At 42.8% G+C, this 25,208-nt stretch overlaps 2 protein-coding genes and 2 long non-coding RNA genes across 8 annotated transcripts in view; 2 read left to right on the forward strand and 2 right to left on the reverse strand.

The window, feature by feature from the left end:
• The window catches only part of mgll (monoglyceride lipase), a 27,300-nt gene extending 17,655 nt beyond the window's left edge, over window positions 1-9,645 (reverse strand). Inside the window, exons 1-2 of one of the 2 annotated variants that reach the window (XM_040192724.2) lie at window positions 9,362-9,645; window positions 7,692-7,827 (exon numbers count right to left, since the gene is read on the reverse strand). In XM_040192724.2, coding sequence (XP_040048658.2) covers window positions 7,692-7,827; window positions 9,362-9,587 — 362 coding nt within the window. In that variant the 5' untranslated portion in view covers window positions 9,588-9,645. Of the gene's footprint in view, window positions 1-7,691; window positions 7,934-9,361 lie in introns of those variants that run through there. The other variant, XM_040192722.2, reaches the window with a different exon arrangement.
• On the forward strand, window positions 7,619-15,690 carry LOC120829003 (uncharacterized). Of its 2 annotated transcripts, XR_013453393.1 has the most exons (3): window positions 7,619-7,944; window positions 14,081-14,204; window positions 15,274-15,690. It is a non-coding gene; the product is annotated as an uncharacterized LOC120829003 (long non-coding RNA). The 2 variants fall into 2 exon arrangements; XR_013453392.1 differs by lacking the exon at window positions 7,619-7,944 and having other exon boundaries at window positions 12,154-14,204.
• On the reverse strand, window positions 11,448-24,171 carry slc26a6.2 (solute carrier family 26 member 6, tandem duplicate 2). Of its 3 annotated transcripts, XM_040192713.2 has the most exons (21): window positions 24,096-24,153; window positions 23,774-23,855; window positions 22,910-23,049; window positions 22,520-22,659; window positions 22,196-22,306; window positions 21,893-22,068; window positions 21,290-21,454; window positions 20,824-20,976; window positions 20,643-20,725; window positions 20,385-20,532; window positions 20,191-20,304; window positions 19,366-19,443; window positions 18,893-18,988; window positions 18,156-18,262; window positions 17,900-17,969; window positions 17,351-17,443; window positions 15,733-15,846; window positions 15,304-15,450; window positions 14,939-14,993; window positions 14,055-14,182; window positions 11,448-11,886 (listed from the first exon to the last, which is right to left on the reverse strand). In XM_040192713.2, exons 1-21 carry the CDS (start codon window positions 24,110-24,112, stop codon window positions 11,863-11,865), a joined length of 2,241 nt encoding a protein of 746 aa, XP_040048647.2. In that variant the 5' UTR covers window positions 24,113-24,153; the 3' UTR covers window positions 11,448-11,862. The 3 variants fall into 3 exon arrangements, with proteins under 3 accessions (XP_040048647.2, XP_077949427.1, XP_077949415.1); XM_078093301.1 differs by lacking the exon at window positions 23,774-23,855 and having other exon boundaries at window positions 24,096-24,171; XM_078093289.1 differs by lacking the exon at window positions 24,096-24,153 and having other exon boundaries at window positions 23,602-23,915.
• LOC120829002 (uncharacterized) lies at window positions 18,871-21,259 on the forward strand. The gene is made up of 2 exons (XR_005713616.2): window positions 18,871-18,995; window positions 20,418-21,259. It is a non-coding gene; the product is annotated as an uncharacterized LOC120829002 (long non-coding RNA).
• Window positions 24,172-25,208: the final 1,037 nt, after the last annotated feature.

Here is a 25,208-nt window from a genome sequence, read left to right on the forward strand (position 1 = left end):
CAGTGAAGAAGAAACCAATTTGAAATGATTCGAGCTTTGTGACACGGTGCATTATCCTGCTGGAAGCAGCCATCAGAGGATGGGTACATGGTGCCATAAAGGGATGGACATAGTCAGCAACAATGCTCAGGTAGGCCGTGGCATTTAAACAATGCCCAATTGGCACTAAGGGGCCTAAAGTGTGCCAAGAAAACATCCCCCATAGTGAGTATAGTACCTTACTGATTTTATTGACTCTTACCGCTCTGATAGAGTGGCGTTCCGCCACAGCAGGAAGCTTTCCCCTGTGAAAAAGCTGCCTGGTCCCATTGTGCACTTCCTGCTTGGCACCAAACATCAGGCGGGCACATAGAGCGACTTGCAGATGAACAGAGTGGAGCATTGATATTTATCTCAGGGGAGCACAAAAGCAGAGCTTTTGAGAGAGGGAACGCTGGACACAGAAATCCCTCCAAGTGAAAGACAATGTTTCGTTTATTTTCTGGATGTGGAAATAATCAGTTACTGCAGAATATACTGCAAAAATATTATAACTAACTATATTAATATAATTATATGGTCACTATTAATCTTAACACCAAAGAACCCCCTGCTAGTCTTCATGCAGACTACAACCAACAGTGAATCTCAACAACATTCTGATCATTATGTGAAAGCCGACATGATAATTCCTTGTTAGTTTCATCTCTTACACCCATTTAAAACGGGTAAGAACAGATACATGTAAAATAAATTAAAAATGAATTAATCTATCAGTGCATATTGAGCAGCAGAGCAGCACTGAGACGCTGCAGTGTTCCTCCTCTGAACGGCGGCACAGCTGAGGAGGCTGTGGGAGCAGACAATTAGCCCAAATGTATTCAACCACGTAGAAAAAAGGGGAAGCAAGTGAAAAATGTGGGAACGTGATTGGGAGTGCGAGGCGGGTAGAAGAGTAGAATCAGAGTATCTGTTCATCGGGCTTCATTAGCGAACCTCTCTGATTTCACTCTCTGCCCCTTTCCTCCTTCTGCAAAAGCCATCGCCTCGGGCGGAGACTTCCTCTGCACTTGTTTGCTCGCTTGTATGCGAGTGCATGCGCGTACTGTGTGTGAGCGCGCTTATTGACGAGAGGCCGTGCGTGTGAATGAGGGTCTTTGTGCAGGCACAATGTGCGGTAGCACACATGCCGAGGGGCAGCAGGGGACTAATGGGGCTAATCTGGGTTCATTGTTATGGCGACTGTACAGGGAACAACACGCGGCCCACTGCAATGTGACATTTCTCTCTGGCCTTTCATTGTTCCCTTGATATCTAGCCGGTCGGCCTTATTTATCTCGCCTTCAGATGATTTCTATGCGAAATACGTATTTGTTCTGTCTTTCTTTGTGTACAGTCTGCGTTGTTTTGAAGGATTTAATTCTGCATTCACACATATACAGGCGACTGTAGACAACTAACCATTTTTCAGTTATCGTTGGCTTTAAATGTTACTCATAAAGAATGTTATATTGTATATAATGGATACATTTTAGGCTTAATGCAGGCCACGCTGTTGGAGAAGAGTACTTTATAACACCTACAGTCCCTTAATTATCAATCATTATATTAATCAATAATTATGAATTATTATTAATAACTTCAAAATTGAGATTTTTTGTGATTATGGTCCCTGGTCCTATGAGGCCAGTGGGATCGTCCATTAGAAGGCAAACGCAAATTGTGCTCGAAAAACATTCAATAACACACATTTCCCAACCATCTCTTGTACCAAGTATCTTCACCGGTGGGATGTTTTGTATTACGGTCTTCAATATTGATTTTTTTACGATTGTTCAGACAATAAAAATGCTCAATAGCCAAAATAGAATGTAGCTGAGGTACTTTAAACTTTCAGTAACAAGAAACGAGGCTCTCTTCAGCCTCTTTCTCCCTGTTTCCCCCTCATCGCTCATGGGAACGGGAGACCCACTCGTCTCCCACACCAGCTCCATTTGCTTATAACCAGCCTTATTAAAACACTCAAAGAGAGGGAGAGAGAGTTTAGTCCTCCCTCTGGCTCTGCTCAGAGCTACTTACAACAACCACAGACCAAAAACAAAGCCAAGATCCTAATCCCCTCATTGCAATGCTGTTTAGATACCAAGATTATTTAGGAACTCACAAACCTTCCAACTGTGCCCGAATGGAACATTCTGTGGCTTCGACTGTGAGTCTCAGGCATGCGGCTGACGCTCACTGAGGCTCACATTTAAAAGGTGGACGAAATGTATCTATTTAAAATATCTAAACATGTTGTTCTCTACAGTTTGTTAATTGTTTTCTATAGGAAGATGAAATGTGTTCACCGCTCATAAATCAGCCCACCAATAAACAGGTAGCATGGTTGAGTTCATTCTATATTCCTACCGGGGGGGGGGGGGGACCTACTAATTGTGAACAACCAAAGTGCAGAGTTCAATAATCTAACAGAAGAATAGAATAGACTGGCATCTTTCTGTTACTGTAGTTTATATAAGTGAGCGCAGCAGCGCCAGGACGGTGTTAGCGTGTAGAGCCGGAGCGACAAGCCTTCTGACCACAGGAAAACACAGGTGTTTGCAATCAAATGAAAGGGTTAGTTTGAGGGTCATGTATGATGTGCTGCTGTTGCTGCTGATGTGAGCAGCATGTGTGTGTGTGTGTGTGTGTGTGTGTGCGCGTACGTGTTCATGAGGTATGTGGGTGGGTCACCAGTTCCGTGCTGTAGACGTAGTTTTGGGTGTGTACGGATATAGAAGCAAAAGCAGAACCGACCAAAGATACAACAGGAAGATAAACGTAGTGCAGATTGAAACTGAACGTCATCAACAGCGTTTGGGAAACCAAAACTTAAGAGACTTTTCAAGGCTCCAAAGTAAAGAAAGCTCATGACCATCCCTCCAGATTTAAATGGAATACATAGTATTCAAGGTACAGTGATGGCCCTTTATGCAGATTATATTTAATTAAAGATCAGGTCACAGCAGCATCTAAAATGATCAAATTTCACAATCTGCCCCCAAGCAGGAAGTAGCCCTGCAGGGAGCGGTTGCAATGCAACAGTACTAAATTCACAAACGTTTAATAGTGTTTAAGACGCTGTGAGACTTTGTAACAGACCATGAATTCAGGTGAGAGATTTGATTCCGGGGAGAAAAACTAAATATGACAGAAAGAACAGCGTGACGAGTGAAAAATGACATGGAGGCCGAGAGAGGAAGGAAGTGCGTAACCGTGTGTGTGCGTGTGCGTGTGTGTGTGTTGTGTGTGTGGTGGGGGGGTTCTGAGAGAGACAGAAGAAATTGCTGTGTAGTGGAGAGAAATGGCTGCAGGCAGACAGCAGTGATCCACGGAAGTAAAGTTCACACCAGTGAAAGAAAACCAAAGAGCCCACTATTAAAAATGTCCCACTCCCCCTCATAGTTGCAGAATGCAGAATTGGGCAAAGAGCATTTGGGGACCACGAAGATCGCAGCGATCTTCTAAAGGCAGTAGAAAAGAAATGCATGAATTTATGCAGCGCTTTGGAAAAAAATAATAGGATTGTCAACATTACTTTGGAAGCCGTTTGCCATTCAGAGTAAATAATACAACTCAGCGGGAGAACTCAAGAGCTGCACACTGTGGAGACAAAAAGACCTCAACAGTCACTGTGGAGACATGCAATCAGTTCCTTGATGTCAAACAAGAGAACAAAGAGGTTAAATGAACAAGATCTTGAAAGACAAATGAGAAAAAAAGAGAGACAAATTATATGCAAACTCTCTGCCTGAAGTAATTTTATGAATTAATTTACCCGATACGACCACTTTATCACTTCTTGTTACGGCTGTAATCCTACATTTCATTTTTGCTGCTTTGCATGTTTGCATAAACGTTTTTCTTTCTCTCTATGTATTTGCAGTACTTTTTGTTGCAACATTCTTTTCCATTTAATATAGAAATATAATATAGAAAATGTAATCAATGGAAATTAAAAAGGGTACTTGTACAATTTATTTCCATAAAATGGCTTCTGCTTGAAGTGAAATAGATGGAATACTTCTCACTTAGCAATACAATATTAATGAAACCATTAAGTCACTGGGGATACGAGCAACGAGTGGGATGAAGCATTTTCTTTTTCTCCGCTTCCTTTTCAGACACATTAACAGTAAATAATCACAGCTGGCACTTTCTCAGTGAATTATGGGGCATATTCTATACAATAATACATACATGCTCCTAAGTGCAAACACAAAGAGAACCATTAAAGAGCTTTTATCCTTCTAAAGGATCCTCCAATGACAAGAGTAAAAGGAGCAGCAGGGGAACTGAATGGTCTGACAAACACAAAAGGAGACGATTGTAATGACACCCTCAATGATATCAATAAAATCAATAATATAACAGCTTTACAGTGTGTGTTTGTGTGTAACTGTCAATGTTTAAAATGTCAAAAGCAGGTGTGCAGCGCATGCATGGTAGAAATGCTCCACGAGGGATCAGAGCTCTAGTCTAGCGTCTATTGCAAGATCTGTCAATCATTGTGGATATCCCTCCCCTCAACCTTTCACCTACTCCCTCGCTCACCATGTGAATGTGCTTTCCAGGAGCTTTTGACCTTGGACCTCATCTCATTCACATCCCCACAAAAAATATTTCAAATAAAGAATTGCACATTTTGTTGCTGTATATTATACTTCACAATTATCCACTTTTCCAAAATTTTCCAAATTGCTACAGAATATGGTGGACATGAAGTAGGCCCGCACCAGAAAGAAACACTCCGTGAGCCTTTTCTGTTAAATAAATAACCCACGAGAAAAACTGGCCTACAGTTGATCCAGTTACTTAAGTTAACAAATGTATTCCTGCCCCTCTCAGACTGCTGCAGGGCATCATTGGTGCAGAAAATCACATTACACCTTTAAAGGTTGATAAATCCTTTCAGCCCCTTACAAGCAAAAACACATGTAAATTCCATCATCTCCACTGTACGGATCTGGTGCTTTTCTTTGTCTTATGTCATAGAGGACTAAAACTCTGTGGGTTTAAAAAGAACAAGCAATATAAAGACGCCATGTGGGTTTTAGGAAATTGGGATTCTTAAATATTTTATAGATGAATTGGTTGATTGATAAAAAAAAATCATATCAATTGAAAACAAACAATAAATAATGGAAATGTTTGTGAGCTGCAGCCTTGTTCTGATTTTGATCATCTCACACCAGAAAAAATACTTTCATCCCAGAACGATTATACTCTGATAAACACTGACGGCGGCATTTTCAGTTTGGGGGTAATGGTGGTCTTACTGAATAGCTTCTGGGGTTTTTTCAGCTTGTAAAAAGTTTCTGGGAGCTGCTAGCTCAGCTAAAATGATTAATTAGTCTGGGCGCTGGTGAAGAATTCAAGCGCCCAGTGAGTCTCTTAGATGCAGCCTGTAAAGCTTTTTCTTCTGAGAACAGTGCAGATTATCAGCCATCAAAAGCACACATGGGCCACTGATGAACGCGTCCTCACTGGTGGAGCCTGTGGAGTCACTCGTGCCTCCCTGTAACGTGACTCCCTGCATCGTTCACATGGTCACTAACCGGCCTCCGGCGCGGTTACATAAGCCATCCAAAGCCTTGGCTCTGAAACAGTGACAACACAGACGGATCTGCTGCTATTTTGAGCTCGCAGCTCAATTCAGCTTTTTACTTCCAGAAAACGTGATTTACAGATGGACAGTGAAGCTGTAATGATTAATGACAATCACATTTGTCATTTGATTAATTGATGCTTGATGTTAAGAGTAGGTATAAGAGGAGGGAGTAGATTTTCTGAAGTGTGGGGATTGGTCAGAGAGCTCGGTCTGTCTCTCTTCAAATGTTTGTCCCACTGCCCGAGCAGGATCACCAACATTTAGATCTTAACATATGAGCTGAAAGAACAGGTCTGCACCAGGCAGAAGTTCATTCCAATCACAAAAACAACATACAATGTTGTCTACCCACGAACAGAAATACCTGCACACGGGTGTAACAGCATCTGCATGCACACATGCTGCAGACATTGAACATATCTGCAGAATAACAAACAAGCTGGTGTAAAAGTTTGTTTTATAAAGTTTGTGAAGCAATTATGTAGCAGAGTCCCAGACACAAGCGGCTGTAATGAGTCGCTGCTCTACTGAGATGTGTGAGTCTGTGTGTGTGGGAGAAGTCAGTAATGTCTTGACTCCAGATGTTTTGTGGTGTCTCTGTCACATCCCTTTCCTTCTGGGCTGCATGCAACCGTGTTATTTGTGACCACCACCAACAGCAGACACCAGCACCGAGTGGGTTTCTCATAAACCGGAGCCATTAATCATCGAGTTGTACTGTTTGATGTATTTTTGACTGAGCGACCGCGTTGCCTATTAGTCAGCATCAGGCCTTTTGGAAAAGCACTATGATGCTGTTCATCAAGGATGAGCGTACCATTCGAATCACCTACAACCTCCAAACACAAGGGTTTACGGGTACACTAGTCCATTAAAAAGCAACAAAGACAAAACTTGATACAAGAAAATAGATACAGACATTTGCTCCAATATTTCCAAACTGTATGAGGAGACAGATGTTGTTATTTGATAACCAACATTCTTGGAAAGTTGTATTTTTTAGAATAAAGTCATCTAGGGCGCTGGAGTCTGTACTGTTGTTCATCTCTCTCCTTTTGGGAGTAACAATGTTCCGCGTCTTAGTAAAATGGGGTCATGACCCATTATGAGTCAGTGGTGCGTCTGGCAGTCAGCACTATAAAGAGATTAACATAATTATAATGTTTTTTTAACAAGCTTGGGTCACAGAATGAGACTCAATTGTCTACTGTCAACTTGCTACAGGTTGATTTTATTTCCTTTATTTAGTCTAACTGGTGGCCTGTTGTTCTCTCAGTTCGACCTAATGATGTTTGTGTTGCAAACATTAGTAGTAAACCGATTACATCATTTAGGGGTCGGCCCAGGACTTTCTAGGCCTGCAATAAAGATGTAAGTATTTTATGAAATGGACCTGGGCCATGTGCATGAATGTTTAATGTAGAGCTACTGGATCACAGCTCATAGGCTGCGTCTCATTATGTAACCCCTGTCAAGCTCAAAATATTGTGTAACGGTTTAAAACATCATTTAAGTGTTGACTTTACTGTGTAAGGCTGGAGGCGAGGCGTGGTGATAGGAGGGTGTTTGACCAGCCATAGAGGACATACGACTCCTTATGGGTGGATGAATGCGTGACCCTCCGTTTGAAAATAACAACTCTGATGGGTGTGGATTCATACCGATGTTGGTGTTGGTTAAAACAATAACACACATCCATCTGCACTGACCAGGTAGGGGTGGAGAACACCATACTGTGTACTTTTGAACTCATGGTCCTGGAACACCCCCCCCCCCCTCCCCCTCCACACACACACACACACACACACACACACACACACACACACACACACACACACACACACACACACACACACACATGCAGGAAGTTGAAATGCTCATGTGACTCCAGGACAGAAAGCAACCACGTGAATAGAAACCCTTTCCTCAAAACGCAGCTTTATAAAGCTAAACACTTCAAATGAAGCCCCCCCCCCCCCCCCCCCCCCCCCCCCCACCGTGTGGAACAGACTCCACCGGGGGGGCAGTGAACGCCGGTTCTCCTGCGCCGCTCTCCACTGACCTTGGCGGGGCGGCGGGCTCCCAGTAGCGGCAGAACAGGTGCAGCCCGTCGGCGTTGACGAAGTGTCGCAGCTCGGCGTAAGGAACCCCCTGCGGGCTCCGGCGCGCAGCGGCTCCCGGCTCGGGCATGGAGGGGTCTGCAAGAGAGAGCCGCAGCAGCAGCGATGAGAGCACATCGCTGCCGACCAGGTACCAGCTGAGGCCGGCGGCGAGCAGGCAGCCGGCGGCGGTGGAGGCGTTCATCGCGGGCTACGGTGCGTGTTTGTTTTTTTTAAAGGCTATTATTTGCATCCGCGTGCGTCCGAGACGAGGCAGTTGTTGCGGGCGAGGACGCGCGCAGCTACACGCACGCGCACGCACGCGCAAACACACACACACACAGGCGGTGTTGTCAGAACGTCCGCAACGACCGGTGTTACGTCACGGGGCCATATGCTCGGCTTCTTACAGCCTCCCCCCTCCTCCCCCATCTCTCTCACACTCACACACACACACACACACACACACACGACAATAATTGTGATGATTGCCACTTAAAAGTGCAATGTAGTGTTGTTACCAATGTGCACAAAGCGGCCACTGCAACAACACTGTACTGTAAGGTTAGAAAATATATGTAAATATGAATAATAAAACACAAGTTAACAGTTGACTGTTTAAAGGGATATGAGTAGCACATGTAGTAAGAAAAATACCGGAGAGAAGATTTAAATTGGGTCAATTGTTGGCACCGTTCCCTCTCCAAATTAATCAGTTTTATTTGATCCCTCACCTCTGCCTGCCCATGAAAACACACACACACACATACACACACACACACACACACACACACACACACACACACACGCACACACACACACACAGAGGCCATCCTGGCATCAGGTCCGGCTGGATGAACTGGATCCACGTCACGTTACCGGAATGTGCCGCTGTTCCAATGAAGAGGACAGTCACACCGCGCTCCTCAGGTGATTCGGTGAAAGCCCGTACGTCCTTATTCCATTCCGATTGTTGAATAAAAAACACGAGTGAACTGTGTGTCCGTCTGTGGCTCGGCGCTATATTGTGATTTCAGGCTGAGCTGACGCGGGTTCACGGTATTTTTTTTTCTTCCTGTATGATTAATAACAGGCGACACATGTCCGCTCGTCTCCGCGCGTAAATCGTTCCACCCGAACGGGTCAGAACCGCAACAGTCCACCCGAGTACTGCGCCTCCCGCTCGGAAATAAAAACACGTGTAACTATGAGTGTGAGTCGATGCTTATTTGACACATGCTCTCGTGGCGTGCGCGCAAATAAAAAAAACCGTTTTCATCTTCGCTGCAACCATCCCGTTGCATGTCCATGCACATGGCTGTGTAAGTAACAGGAGGGACATCCGTGCTACCGGGAGGAGCGACTCAAATGTCCCCACTGAACCGAATAGCCTTCAACGGTTTGACGTCGATGCCAGTGCGCCGGTAAGTGCGCTAGCGGAATAAACGCGCGTTTTATTTTAAACACCGTGAGAAAATACTGCTGCACAACTATACGACCGCCAAGGGATTATTATGCTGGAGATTCAGTGCGCCGGAGTGTCCGTCGTATAAAGGTCAGCAGACGCACCGGTGGGTCCCCGTGCAGAAATATGGCAAAAGTGCGCAAAGTAAATCATAGACGTGGAACCAACCTGTGAAGGAGCGTTTGCGGTGAAGTTTCAGCTTCTCCTCGGGCTCTCTTCTATACTTGTGTGTCTCTCTCTTCCGTTCTCCCTCTCTGGGTCCCCCCTTTCTCTGATACTCCGCCCGCGTCACCCTGCGAGGGAAGAATGCAGTCAGCGACGTTTGGGTTGACACTAAAGAAGTATCCACACAACACACACACACACACACACACACACACACACACACACCCATCCCTCTCTCTCTCTTTGTCTCGCACGCTCACATTACCGTTTCTGAGAAAGAAAAAAACTCACCCTGGTTGAGTCCACATTTACATTCTCTCTCTCTCTCCCTCTCTCTCTCTCTCTCTCTCTCTCTCTCTCTCTCTCATTATTTATCAGATTGAAGCTTCCACCTGTGAGGTGTTTTTGTCATTGTAGTCCAACTGGTATGTAAATGGTTGACCTTGTTTGCTGTGTAGTGACAGGGGGAAGTTAACGTTGCGTTAGTTCCCTCCGCAGATCAACAGTGTGAATATAAGATGAAGGTAGTGTGGGGACATTAGATAATATCATTTAGACACTTGTTGTTCGCAACCACATTTTCTTAAGAAACACACGAGCAACATTCACTTATTTGGGGGTTTTGAGATGTTATAATGCCTCAAGCTTGTGTAAAAGTGCAAATAGGCTACTATTTATTTCTGGATTTGATGCCTCATCCAAACCCTCAGAGAATTAACTGCTCGGCTTTGAAGGGTTCCGTTTTAAATAGTGGCCAAACAGTGAACTAGGACTGACTGGTCCCTCACAGACTTCCAAACGGAACCATATTTCCAGTAGAAAAGAGCAGACTTTGGGTTAAAGGGGATACTGGTGCATCAGCTTTATGGGCCCGTGAATGCAAACGATCACTGGAAGATCTACGGTCATTTACCAGAGCAGCTTATAGGAATAAACGGAGCCCGCTCTATTACAAACGATTACATGATTGATATTCCTGTTTTTATGACTGTATGAAGTTGTGATGGTAGGAGAGCAGAAAAGGACCTTTTAGTGCACATAGACAGGGAGAAATCGGAATAGCACAAGCCGGTCAACACGGATGCAAACAATGCAGGTTTAAAATATATTCCTGTTTTTTAATCAGTTTTCCTTTTATATTTATTGTGGAATGAGTTTTTTACAACTAAACACCATGTAAACCCAAGGTTTGTGTGTTCACAAGAAAACTCCACATGTCATTTTTGTTTCCAACAAACACAAAGTCGGTCGTGACTTCGGGCCATCTGACAAATGTTAGTTCCATACTTAATTCCATTTAGCTTCGCTTCATCAAAGCTGGTCGTTTACATCTGTAGATGAGGCTGATAAGAGCAATGAACTCAAACAGTAAAGTGGGATAACAATCCAAAAGCTCTAAAATGGCACCTTGTTTGATATATGATACGTTATGATTATGATAATATTATATTAGTGCAGGTTCAATTTTAGTCATTTTTTTGTCAGGTCTTAAAGAAAACATTCGTTTCACTTTTTGGAATTAGGTAAGTAAATCCATCGCAGGAAAAGCAAGGTACTTTAAATAATATTTATGAGGATAACATTAAGAAAATATGATTCATAGTGTTCGAATAAACAATGATTCATCAAACCTGGTTGTAGTAAACAGACAAGTGATGTGTTTGAAATCACCACGTCTCCAACTGCACTGATAATTAAATGAACTATAATCCCTTTCCAGCACATTGCTGTTTCATGAGTGATTCAGGGTCAAAACAGCAACAAAAAAGATTGAGTTTGCTTATTTGCTACAATATGAGAACACGTGAGGTGGTTCTGGGTTTGGTTTCCGCCGCCCTCATTGCTACTCTCTGTTCCTGAGTAACATGAATGAGCATCTCAAACATCAGGCAGAAAAACAAAATTCACTGAATGCGTCTGAACACAAACAAAGAGCCTGAGTGCGAAGGCAGCGTCCTGGTCCCAGTGACACGGGAAGGGAGAACATCAGACCTCATCTTTTCAGAGGCTTTTTGAAATTTCCTGTTGGCGCGTCACCAAATCGAAATGCCTTCGTTGGAATCCTCAAATCACGAACGGTATCATTCAATGAGAAGTAAAACAATGTTTATTTTCCATGTGATTACATTGAAATTGGCTGATTTTTAGATTTTCGTGAATAAACCATCCATGCACGTTTTTATTTGGTGTATTTTACCGATTAAGGGCAATTTAAAAGAATCCTTTTTGATGCATAAATACATCACAGAAAAACATCAGTCTGTATTAATGTGTTTTAACTACACATCTGTATGTCTGTGTTGTTTTTCCATGGCTTGGATGTGTAAACTCCTCCAGCGAGGCTTATCATTGCAGGACTCGGGGTGTGTAATTGTGTTTGTTACAATTTGTGTTTGTCTGCATGTTTGGGTTTCTGTGCAGTGCCCCCGAAATCAGAAGCTCACTGGATTAAATCCTCATGTCCGGCTCTTGTTCATAAAACCCTCCATCACTCTTCTCAGGACTCAGAAATGTGTCGCGTTGTAGTCCTGTGAAACAGAAGCACAGGAGAGATTAAAACGAAGGAAGGGGCACCAAAGCGAGAAGAGGACAGATACCGAACAGAAGATTCAAGATTTTCAAAATATGTTTTCCTTTTCTTTGCCGTGGCACGAAAGTCTGAGTTGAACGAGGAGGAGCGCAACTGGAAACAGGCCGCCTCAAACTTTGGCCCGGCAGGCCAATCCCACAAATAATGGTTCATGAGTCAAACTATTTTCAGTCGGGTGGCTTCACTTTGCACCATGTGGATTCCCGCATTCCCTCCGTTATGTTGAATATTATATATTGTGCTTCTGGTGGGCCTCGGGGGTGAATGTGAGGCTCCACTGGCTCTCTGGTGAGCTGAAATGCTTCTGTAAAGTGATGTGAGCTGGAGATAAACTAAGGGCCCGATGGATTTATTCATTTAACGGCTTGCTTCTTTCATGTAAAACCATTTCCATGTGAAAGATACTCATTTAGGGCAACCTGCATGTGGATGTCTGTATGTGAGTATTCATTCATCTGCATACAGGGGCTTGCAAGTTACTGTGCCTTCTTGTTGTTTTTGGCACAACCTCATGCTCCACTCACCATGCACAACGGATTTCTGTATTGTGTGCATGCCAGTGACTGTTTGGGTTTTCATGTGTGTGCGTGTGCTCCCCAACTCTCCCATGATAAGCGATAGCGCCTGCGAGCTGAGCGATCATGGATCAGAGCCACTTCTTTGTTTTCAGTTAGATTGGTCCTATGGGGACAGAAACATTAATCCAACCAAATACCAACACGAAACAGGAAGAAATGAAAGCACATGCACGGAACCATCTGCAGACAACCATGCCAGCACAGGGGCGTGTTTAGGAGATTGCTACATAAAATGCTCTTTAGCTGTTTGTGTGCAACTGTGTATTAAAAAAATCACATGGGATTTTGACTGCAATCAAATCAATTTAAATGATTGTCCATTAAGATATTAAGAGCTTAACACATAATTCCCACCCTCCAGGCTCCTAAGTGAATGGGACCGGTTTGCATATTCTTGTAAGTGATGAGGTGGATTGATTAGGAATGTGATGTCGATCAATTCGATTTTCCCCTTTTCATAAAGTGCAGCGCAGTGTGACCTTCCGACAGGGAGACGGTTCACTCAGCTCGTCTTCAGCTGCTGCACAATTCAACGTTTTACATACAAACATGTGGATTTGCTGCTGTCGGCTGTCAACATGAACACTCTCAGCTGCTCCGATCAATATTCCTTCACATTATACTGTCGGTGAATCAAATTACAATGGATAATGGCAAAGGGGTCGCTCGTACCGAATTATCGCCTGACCCCCCTCCCATCGGCTCCATAGAGCTTTGAAGCTCTACGCTTTTGCATCTTTTACTCATTATTTTGGTTTTACTAGCAACGTTACTTTGCTGCAGCGGATGGCAGCAGGCGGTCCAGTCGTTGCAGTTCCGTCTATAAATAAGTTTTTTAACGATTAAAATCCTTTTAAAAACCTTAAGTTTTTAAGAAGGACAGCCGTTAGAGCAACGTGATCTCCGAAACCTGTTCGTAAAAATGTATACGAAAAACTTGAACATACAAATTTGTAACAATACATAGGAACTGGCGGTGGTTAACCACGCCCCTTGAGTGAACAACATGGCGGACCAACCATGTTGGATTTTTTGAGGGGGTTAGGGTTAGTATTGTATTCTTACAAGTTAACATTGATTTCTCGTTAAAAATGCAATCATAACACGTTTATTTTACATCGTTAGACTTCACAAAGTGTGTTTACGGGGCGCAGGTCCCCATTCGCTTTGAATAGGGTGACGTCATCAGTTGCAGTCCGTATTTATTTAGTATGTATCACTACGAATTTGTATGTTCAAGATTTTCGTATGCATTTTTACAAACAGGTTTTGGAGATCAGGCTGGTTAGAGAGACCAAAATGAGTTTATTTTCACAACTACCTTGTTTGATCTGGACGTCGCAACTTTTCAGTTTGCTCCAAACCAAATGTAAAAAGTAAAGATGTAAAGCTATAAAATGTAACAAAATTAGTCCTTCGGTTTAAAAAATTAACACATCTGCCTTATTTTCTGTTGGATAATTCTACAAAACCTGCCCGTACTACTTTGTGATGACGGGTCTGTTTGGGTGCGTATGTGTACGCTCACCTCATGAGGGCTGTGCTTTTGGGCAGACTGACAGTGCAGAACGGCGTCATGGACGGTGGAGAAGAGACAGGACTTGGTCACCCTGTCGTTAAAGAAACCTGCTGTCTGCAGGTTGTCTATGACGCCACCTAGAAAGAGAGCGGATGACTGGTAATTAAACCACATAACTCCTCGCCGTGTGAACAGTCCCTTTGCTCGTCAATGAAGTATTTTCTCTGATTACAGGCTATCGACTTGGTTCAGGCTAATTAGAGCTGCTGAACCTTTGAAACACACTGGATGCCTCTATGTGAAAAATCTGGAAAAAGAAGGCGCTTTAATACATTGAGAACAGGTTTAATGTTCTCTCTTAGCTTCCCGTAGGACTCACTAAAACCTTCTCATGACCCAATATTGTTTAGCAAACATAGCAAACCTTGAATAGTGTTTTCTGCAAAACAGACCTCTAATTGGCTGAAGTTGTTCCTACATGGAAGTGTTGAAAGAACAATGGCAAAAGGCTGAAATAACATTTTGTGTGGTTGAATGAATATAAATTCTGTGTGGCAAAGTGTGGCCTGGAACGTGAGTGTAAAAACACATCATGTGTGAGTTACAGTATGTGGGACAACCGGATCCCACTGGAATTCTGCTATTCTTAAACTGAACTTAACTGTCAGGCAATCAGTGACATCTATCACACAATATCTCAAAGGTTCCTGCTTAAGGGCAAGTAAGATTTGAGACTGTTTTCACTTTAAAGTTGTACAAGCTTTACAATAACGCAAATTAAAGAAAGAAGGAACAACGACTATCATGGCGCACAAACTGAACCCCGTCTCGTATTCATTGCCCTTTTCCGGTCTCAGCCGCGCCTACAAACATTTTCATCAAATTGAACTTACTGGAGCAGCCAGCGAGAACCACCTCTATACAAACTTCCCCATAGTCCCTCCGGATCTGAAACAGGAAAAGGTTGGACAGGAGATCATTTCATTAGTCTGACAATTCAATTTACCGGATTTGAACACCTGAGGAGTTTATTGATTACAAAGTACTGGATGTATGGAGGAAAGGTCTAGCAGTGAAAAGCAAAGTTAAAAAGTGGTTAAACAAGAAGAAATGTAGACAACAAATGTATGTTAAGACACAAAATAATAACCACTTCTATATGCACATATGCGAGAAGTACAATTCTTAATCTTATTGAATATTTCCCCTCATCTCTTTGCATGTGCAGATGTGTAAATGCGCGTGTCATTGAACGTACGCTGCGCAGCGTCTTGACGGCCACCGTATCCAAGAAGTTGACCGGGCTGAGGTCGAGGATGATGGCTCTGGGGAGTGAGGGGTCGGGCTCCGCATCCATCTCAATGATGGCAATCTCATTCTGGCCGTCCCTCTCTGGCCCCCCCTCCTGTATTGGAGGAGACACAACATTAAAATGTTGTGCTTGTTCAGACGATAAATCGCAATCAAATGTACTTTCAGCACAAGGAATTCAAATTAACATGGTGTTTTAGGGTCAGACATGTTTGAATATTTTCTTTCTGTTTAACAAAAATACCTTTGTATAAAAAGACAGTTGTGTTTGAAAGGTGTCAATCAAGCTTGGATGGTGGTCTGTGCGTTTTTGAATAAAGTGGACAAAAACTTCTATTGTGTCGTTTACTGTCATTGTGTCTCTTGCCGTCCTCACCAGGTTCGCGGCGCTCCTCTTTGCAGCTTTCTTGGCATTTTTCTTCTCGTGCCTCTTCCTTTTGGCCTCTAGTTTCTTCTTCGCTGACAGGAGTTTGGTAATGTCAATGCCCGACTAAAAGAATCAGCAAAAGACAACCACAGACAGTGATAGTGAAGCTCACATATATCACCTACAGATAAATCCACTATGACGACAACGCACCACCACTTATTCTGTAACCTTCTCAGACTGTAATTTGTCTCCAAGCTTGAGACAAAATTATGCCACTTGAATTTATGGGATAGATTCATGGTTTTTAAGTCTGCCTAAATACAATCTGGGTGTGATCACGTTCAAGGTACATTTGAGAGGCTGAGTATTGTTTTAAGACAATTGTCAAGCTGTCCTGTTGGACAAGAGAAACCGGTTTTCATGTTGGGATCAGCAAATACCAACGGCATCACTCACAAAGCTGCAAGTACGCATGCAGTAGAAATGAGGTGTGAGTCCTCCTTGAATTTGGTCACTTCATCATTGACTAAATTATTTTTGAGTGGCTGTCATTCATTTCTAAAGCTGTATTTCTTGCACTAAGTCTTTACGTGGGCAGTGCTCCAAATGTTTCCTTACTGGCATTACTGGTTCATGCAATGACAGCATTAGTATCCCATTACCCAACTGCGAAACACCAGCTTAATCGCTGTCGGCGAGGACTACCAGGAAGCAATCTCAGATTTCCCTTGCAACTTTCATCTTGGAAACGAATCCCCAAATTGGAGTTGTCTGAATGCCGCAGTGACTGGTCGAGTAGAAGCTCTTACCATGCAGATAGAAAGTCACCATAATTCATCTGGTGGTAATTTATAACCTTATTAACAGACATTCAGCCTCTGACGGCCAGCAACGGCTTTATGTAAGATAAGCAAGAAAAGAGCGACCCGGTGGCTTTGACATGCTGACATTGTGGTGAATGAGCCGCTCCATTATCTCCCACCCGTATTCACGCTCTGCCTCTCACCCTCCCTCCATCTTTTGTCATCTGTTTTCTACCTTCCCTCAATCCGTCTTCCCATTTACCCCAAAGAGACGTGACAGACGAGGAGGAAGAGGAGGAAAAAAGGGGAGGAGGAAGGAGATGGAGGGGATTGTTCAAACAAAAGTTCAAGGGAAACAAAGGAGAGGAGAAAATGGTGGGATGACATTTCTAACAATGTCTGTCACGGCCGTGACGTGAATCGGTGAAATGCCGGGTAAGTTATTAGTGTCAGAAATAATGTTTGCGAGCGCAGAGTTAATTGCACGGAAACTGTGACAAAAAGGGTTGTTGGTGGAGGTGGTTGTTTCTTCTTTTCTTTTCTGTGTGTGTGTGTGTGTGTGTGTGGCTTTGTTGTGTCCGTCTGTATATTCATTGGGGCTCGTGTTTCCACTATGGCGTTTCTGTATCTGATGCTGTTTTTTGGTCTACATTAATACACACATTTGCATTAATATTCTTGTGTTGGTGTTCTGGTGCAGGTTTTACTTTTAGAGTCTGAGTGTGAGAACATTTGATCCGTTGCACTTCTGCAGGGAGCTGGATTAAAGAGTAGGACCTGGATTTAGGGGGAGGATGGGGTTAAGGTGCGTGTGTCCTCACCTTCTCTCCAAGTGCTTCTTGGTACATCTCAGCATTGGCAAAGTAGAGGGTGGCAGAGGAACGGAAGATCAAAATCCCTGGCACTTGCTTCAGCTGAAACCAATCGCTCGGATAAGTTATTCAGTTTAACAGTCGGAAAATGCTGATATTCGCATTCTTACATGGGCACAATTGAATTGAATTTGATTTAATAATAAAGGTATTATGTTCATTTCATACACCATCTTGGCGTTGCGTGTTAGCATGCTAACAATCAGTAAGGTCACAAAGTTAAATCACAGTTCATCTGGAGGAGGGCAGTCATTATGACATTTAACATGAAACCACAGATGTCCCTTTCGTGGTCGGGTCAGGGGATCAAAGTCATTGAGATTCATCATTTAGGATCGATGGATATCTGTGTACAATGTTGTGGTAATTATAGCCTACTCAACATGTCCTTTTTTACAGGTTTTGTTCACCTTCCATTGTTCTATTCATCTCTAGACCAGTACTCGCCCTGACCCCCGGTTTCAAGTTATATCAAATCATAAATGTAATGTGCCAAACCTCATCGTAGTCCTCCAGTGGCCTGTAAATGTCGGTGTCTGGGACCTGCCCTAATTTGGAGTATTTAGGTCTGGAATACACACAAAACAAAGCCTGTTTTAATCAATCTGTAATCATTTGTAATTGGTTATCGTCTGCAAGAGAAGAACTCAATTCAATATTTGTTGTTGTGATTGATGGTTTCACTTCCACACTAAACTCAAGATGTGTTTATTAGTGTATAATTGTTGGTGTGTGTGTGGCACTGTACTCCTACAGTTGTGTCCTGAAGATGACGGTGAGCATAGAGAAACCAATGGCAGCAGCCAGTCCCAGGTCAGGGTTCAACAGCAAGGTGAGGATGAAGGTGGCCACCCAGATCAACTACAGAGGGAGGGAGTGATGATGATGATGAACAGCGGGCAGGCAAGTGTTAAATTGAAATAACATTCAACTTTGCTGTTGTTAGATGGTTGAAATGTGAAGTTTTGTCTTGATTGCAAATACATTTTTTAAATCCTCAGTGGCCTAATAAGTTTAAGAATATGTTTCAGGGAGCGTCAGCTGTAGTTCATCAGCTGCATAGACTAAATCTGCATTCACACAATCAGCATAACAGGAATTTTCATGTGTTTTTCCACGTGTTTCAAAATCTTTATCCTTGTTGCTTGCTTTGCTTTCACAAAAGCCTAAATTGTCTATTTTTACCAAGTGAAACATTACGAACCAAACAGTGTATAACTCCACTCCAACTACACTTCAATTATTTTTAGGTAGCATTTGATTTAAATCCATCCAGCAGTAATAGCGATGCAGCTATTCTACCAATCGGTTGGACACATCCGTGGTTCTTCTCAAGAAATATCAAAGTTCACTGGGACTTACTAATAGAGGGCGGATTTAAGTGCTTTTATCCCTTGGCGCTCTGAAATTAGGTGTGAATGTGTCTCTGAAGTTCATCCTGTTACCAAAATCATTAACCAGTACCGTATCTATAGTCTTCACTACACTCACCATGTCTACTTTGTTGCTCCTCCACAGCACACGGATGTCCATGAATTGCTTCATCATGCCCTGGAGGTTGACATAGATGATGGCGGCCAGCACTGCCTGCAAAGTGAGTCAAGTATAGATAAAAGCACGGAGGTGACTTAGTTTGTTTTAGTCAAACCTCTTGTGTAGGATGGTGACCTGTCATGACGTCTACTTAAAAAGTCTGCAAACCAATGACCAAGAGTTTTCCAGAAAAAGTCATAACGTCGTTAAGACAATCTGGCTTAACGGCCGTCTGGTTCACTCATTTCTGGTTATAATCATCTGTTTATTAAAAAGAAGCTATGTGCTTTAGTACAAAGCTGAAGTAATATCTGCTGGTTGCCTGATAGCAACACAATCTCAACGGGTTGTCTATCGTCTGAGGAGGGTGGTTCACAATTTAGCAGACACATGTGTGCACAGATGTGAAGACATTCAAACATCCACAGCACCTTTGGCAAATCTTCAAAGAGCGTTCCAATCCAGAGCGTGATGAAAAGGATAACTACTGCAGATAGAGCACCAGCAACCTGCAGTGAAGAGAGAGAGAGAGAGAATAGAGGCACGATGAATGAAAATCAGGACAGAGACATCAGAGGAAGCGGGTTGAAGAAAAAGATGAATGATGTAGTGATTATTTAAGAGAATGCGGTACATAATGCAGCAGCATCAGTTAGCGCCTCTCTCCTGTAATGGGCCTCAGCTGATTGATGGTGTTGTCATACTAAATCGGTTTAGCCGCTTGGCAAATCTGTGTTTGTGTAGGTGGACTTCAGCGATGTGAGCAAAAAAACCAACTGCCTAAGTGTTTTTTAATGACGCCACTTCAGAGTGACGTTAATTATGCCCGTTTTCTCACTCTGCTTGACCTTTGAGGGGAACCAGTTTAGCAGCAGAACGATCATCTCATGGAATGGCCTGTCCAGGAAAAACAAGCCATAGAAAACACCATTTTTAAAATGTTGCTGAAATGGTGTCCAGCCATTTGGAACAAACAAAAGAGAACCACAGAAGACCATATAAACTAAACGAGGCAAACGGTTGAAATGTAACTTTGTAGTGGTGCATCAGTAGCACATTGATTACTATGTATTAGCCCCATAAAGGTCTACCTTACTTTGATCATAAAAGCAGCACAAGTGGTTCAGATGTGTCACATTTTTATTTTTTTCTGATACTAGGATGGTAGGTGTGAGAATAGTCTCTACTTTGTGACAGAGATGAAGGCACCCTGACAATGTGCAATCACTTACGGGCAGTTCAGCAGCATAACCAACCTGAGTCTTCCCGCCTGTGCTCTCCTGAACCATGCTGCGAGACATGGAGCAGCTGATGGCGAAACACTGGAAGACGCCTCCGATGGAGTTACTCAGACCCAGAGCGATCAGTTCCTTAAACAAGGAAATTCACACTATTTATTTACAAGATATGAAAAGCACTTCATCCCAGAGTCCATCCATCACCTCCTCACCTGGTTGCTGTCCACTTTGTATCCATATTTTAGCGCAAAGATTCGTCCCAGGGAGATGGCGATGCCGTAGCCGACCACGGCCAGAGCGAAGGCGTCCCCGATCACCTGACCAAACAGAGAGGCGTCCGGGAGCACCGGCGGTTGGAGGCTGGTGAACATGCAGGGTAGAATACATCAGCAATCACAGACGCCGTGGCTTTTCACATGTGTAAACACACGTTCACGTATGTTTGGTGTGTGTGTGTGTGTGTTTCTCACCCTGAGGGAATCAGTCCCACCACGTCCACTCCATATTTGTCCTTCAAGTTAACTTGCCAGGAGATGACTGTGGCGATTACAATCTGGATCATAGGAGATTCATTCGTGGGTGTAAGTGTCACAGCGTCTTTGTGAGGGATTGACTGTGCATTGAGTACTTGACAAGCCGATCTATACTCACACCAAGCAGTTCCACCGGTATGGGAACAGGTAGTTTTTTACTCAAGTATGCGTTGAGCTCCTTTACGAGGATGAGGCAGATTATTGCGACGACACTGACCACAAGAGAACCAATGTTTGTCTTTGGAAGGAGATAGCATATCTCCAACACCGTCTGCAATCAAATATATATTACAATTGTTTGGGAGAAATAAGCGGTACAACATGTCACACAAGAAAAGACAATGCTCATGTTAGATTCTTGTCCGTCAGCCTGTCAGCAAGCAAATGTTTCATTCCTGGCTGTTTTGTGGCGTAGATACATGAATGCTTACAGGGGGGACGCAGACATTGTTATACATTATTAGCCCACTATGCTGATGAAGTTGTATTATCTCACTTGCAGGATCTTCCAAAACCCCCAAATAGCATTAGTCATTAAAACAAATAAAAAAACATGAGCAGGTGTCCACTGTGTTCTTTCTTACATATATCAATGAGAGCGGTCCACTGTGTCTCACGGGTCTGATGCCGAAGGTGTATTTGAGCTGGGACACGATGACGTGGATGGCCGCTCCTGTGGTGTAACCTCGGACCAGCGGCTCGGACAGGTAGGTCACAACGAAACCAAACTGGACGAGGCCGAGTAGAATCTACATACGTATTGAAAGACACAGTGAGCTTCACATCAACAAGTCAAAAGATTCAGAATAATATTGGATTCATATACGTCTGTCTGTGTTAACATTAACATTCACAGAATCACAAACAGGTTTGCTCACAGATGATAACCAGGGTCTAGTTTTACAGGCACAGAACTTGTCTACAAATGCATTACTTATTAACTACAACTTTCCCTTTCAGCCTGGACAACGAGAGAGACACATGTTTTTAGGACACAGAGAGCACAAGCTGGATGGATCCCATATGGATCCTTTTGGAGGCTTGAATCTTTTGTTGTTCACGCTCTGAGGATGCGTATTTCAGTATTCTATTGGATCGATGTGTTTCTTGCAGAAAATCCCTAGTGATCATTATGAGAAGTATCAATGGGAGGATTACCTCCAAACATTTGACTTCCAGTAATTTACCTGAAATAATCCAGACACGAAGGTGACGGCTGCAGCCACTTTGACCCTCTCTGCGTCCCGGGCGACCACGTCGACTTCACTGGCGTTGGTCACGTTGTCCCAAATCATGAAGTTGGAGTCCGGTGCTAATCGCTCTGTCACTCCTCCAACCATCACACTCAACACCGCAAACGTTCCTAAATAAGGGAGACGGAGGCATCCGCCCATGTGTTTGCTGGCCGGTAAACAACATATTGGATCATGTTGGATTAATACCCTTGTGTCTAAATGACTTGTGTGCAGATAACGTGTTTAAGAACAAACCCAGGGAAATATGCTTTGAAGTGCCAAAGATGAAGTAGACGAGGACTGGATAAAAGGAGGAGTAAAGTCCAAAGACTGCAGGGACAGAGGCGAGCAGGGCATAAGCCATACCTGTAGTGATAGCAGAGCAGATGATAACAACATTACAGTAGCAATCAGAAAAACGCTCGTCACAGGAACGGTATTAAGTTGTAGGGTAAAACAAACCAATTATTTATCTTCTACAGTTAAATTTACGTTAATAAAGATTGTGGACATTTCGGTTCAAATATTTAAACATTCCCGGCTAACAGTCAGCGTGCGATGGGATGGCTTCACCCTCACCCTGCGGGAGCTGCATGATCCCCACACTGATTCCAGAGATCAGGTCGCCCAGGCAGTTGTCTCTGAGCGAGTACCGAGGCAGCCATGACAGAACGGGAACGCTCCCCAGCAGGCAGCTCTTCAACCTGGGACCAGAACACCTGAGGGAAGAAAAAAACAAAAACAAAGTCCTGTCATTTCAAGTTTCAACATTCGTGGCATTGAAAAAGACACTTTGGCCAAACGGATAGAAATGAAGCAGATGAATTATTATTAGATGAGTTATTGAAAGTTGAGGGTCATAAAATGTTCATTTGATTTGTTTCATGTAATCATCCCAACTTGAAATAAAATATTCAAATACAATTCAGTAAGGTTATTACTTTATCAAATCATTCGGGGGAACTTTACCTCATTGACTTTTTGAGCTTCTCACGCAGGGATGACTTTGAGTCAGACTTTTTTGCAATCTCATCCACGGCCTCTTCGTCCAGGACCTCCCTGTGCACGCTGTAGCCCGGCCGCCTCCTCTCTTCCATGGCTTCAACTTGCTAAAAAAACAAAAAGATGTTCTATCCTCACCAGTTCTTTTATGTTGGCAAAAAAACCTATTCCTTGGTTTTGTAAAATATTAGTATCTAAATGCTGCAATTGTGTTTTTTTACATACACCTAAAAAGACGTCTTTAAAAAGTATAATATATTACTAGATCTGTAATATATGAATCTAATTATTGTTTTTGCACACAAACAGTTTGTCAATCAGTTGCATGTTCGTTCAAGTAAAGTGATTCCAATACCTCCAAGACTTAACTGTTTAAAACTCTTATAATTATAATGATCTTGTGTTTCAGTCGTATTAGAAAAGTGTTGTATTTTATTGAAAAGATTTATTTTACAAAAAGCCCAGAACCTTCTGAAACCCTGAGATGAACCATGCAAGTTTAGTATAGGTTTACAGAGAAGTGATATCATGTTTGGTCTTTTATTCCAAATATATTGCTGGTTGAGGTTGTAATGGAAATCATTCATCTAAATAATAAAAAAAGGTTCCTGCAATCATAGGAAGACACATCACTCTTCATGAAGAATTAATCCTCTCACTTGTGAAGTGTTGTTCAAATTGAATCGGTTGTAGTTTTCCACAAGATACAAAAACGACTAGTCGGGACTGATTTTTGTTGCATCCATCCGATGAATGTTTTTCTTTAAAAAAAAAAAGAGGATATTCATAGAAAATAGTTTGGCAGAAAAACGGTTTAAATATTTCCCTCACTCCTCTTCGTCTCCTCTGTCGCTCTGTGGCCGGAGGGGGAGACCGTCCTTGTGGCGTGGCTCCACTGCTGTGCCCTGAGACGCTGAAGGAAAACCTGGAAAGGTTACATTGTTGTCGGGCGAGAGGGCAAAGTTCTAGTGTGCAGTTGCGCCGTCGAGGTGGTAACAGAAGTGGCAGACGTGAGAAATGAATCAACCCCCTTTAGTTATTTTGTTAAGATATATTCTAAATGTGTATTGACACCACCAAGTATTCACCATGCAGTAATTACATAGACAGTCATATGAATACCGACCATAAGGAAATCCCTGGATATACTCACTTTTCATTTGACAGCATCCAACAAGTCCTGTCATGAGTTTTATGCCTTATCTGTGTGTGGTTAAATTAGTCAGCCATTTCCGCTCAGTCAGGGTTGTTCTTGTTAAATCATGACTACACACCCGTAGAGTGGGAGGGCTTGATTAATCATTGGACCAACAGTTACCGGTTAAGTAAGCGTGACAAACAATTTTCTTTTGTAAAGGCAATTTAGTTCCATCAGCAGGCATCTTCATCATGATGTCACAGCTTGGTTACACTTTAGATGATTCTTAGGCTTATTTGCTTTAAATGCTCCTTTAAATGTCTTAGTCAATCTTGGGTGTCTTTAAAATGTCAGTTTTATTTATTTAAAATTTAGCACAAGGGAAGGAGTTCAAGTGCCTCTGGGCCTTGTTCCACAGTGAGGGGAAGATGGGCCTTTATGTGGGCCGGTATTGTGATCCTGATCAAACTTGGCCACAGGTTCCCATCTGTTTGGGACCACAGAGTTACCTTCTGTGACCACAAGTCATGGTTTATGTCATATGAAATGTAATCCTCTTTAGTTAAGTTTCCTTTGATTCCGTACTGCGCCCTATCTGATATCAAAGTTTGAGACACAATGAGTCATCAAGGAAGCTCCCAAAACAAATAGCGTGCTAAACAATTATCATTTAGTTTCTTCCCGGTTCATTTCTCTACAGTAATGTACGTACATATAGATATACATGACCGTTAACAACAACCTAACGCTATATCACATAGTTCTTAATATTGTCTCGCTTTTTTATCTTATGTTTTCTTAGCAACCACAACTCAAACACACGCACACGCGCACACACACTCACACGCACACAAACGTCTTAATGTCTCTTTAGTAATAACGTTATATCAACAGATAATATTAACTCAACTGTTACATGTTAACAGCTCGTCCTTTACAACATTAGATTAAACTCTATTGAAACGTAATATCAAGCTATCTGCTAGACCAGCTATCTGCATTGTTTACTTATTTATAACCAATAGTGAGACCTTTCGTCGCCAGCAGAGTGGCGCAGCGGAAGCGTGCTGGGCCCATAACCCAGAGGTCGATGGATCGAAACCATCCTCTGCTAGCTTTTTTTTTTCT

Source organism: Gasterosteus aculeatus, chromosome 2, assembly GCF_964276395.1.
Source record: "Gasterosteus aculeatus chromosome 2, fGasAcu3.hap1.1, whole genome shotgun sequence".
Classification (NCBI taxonomy): Eukaryota; Metazoa; Chordata; class Actinopteri; order Perciformes; family Gasterosteidae; genus Gasterosteus; species Gasterosteus aculeatus.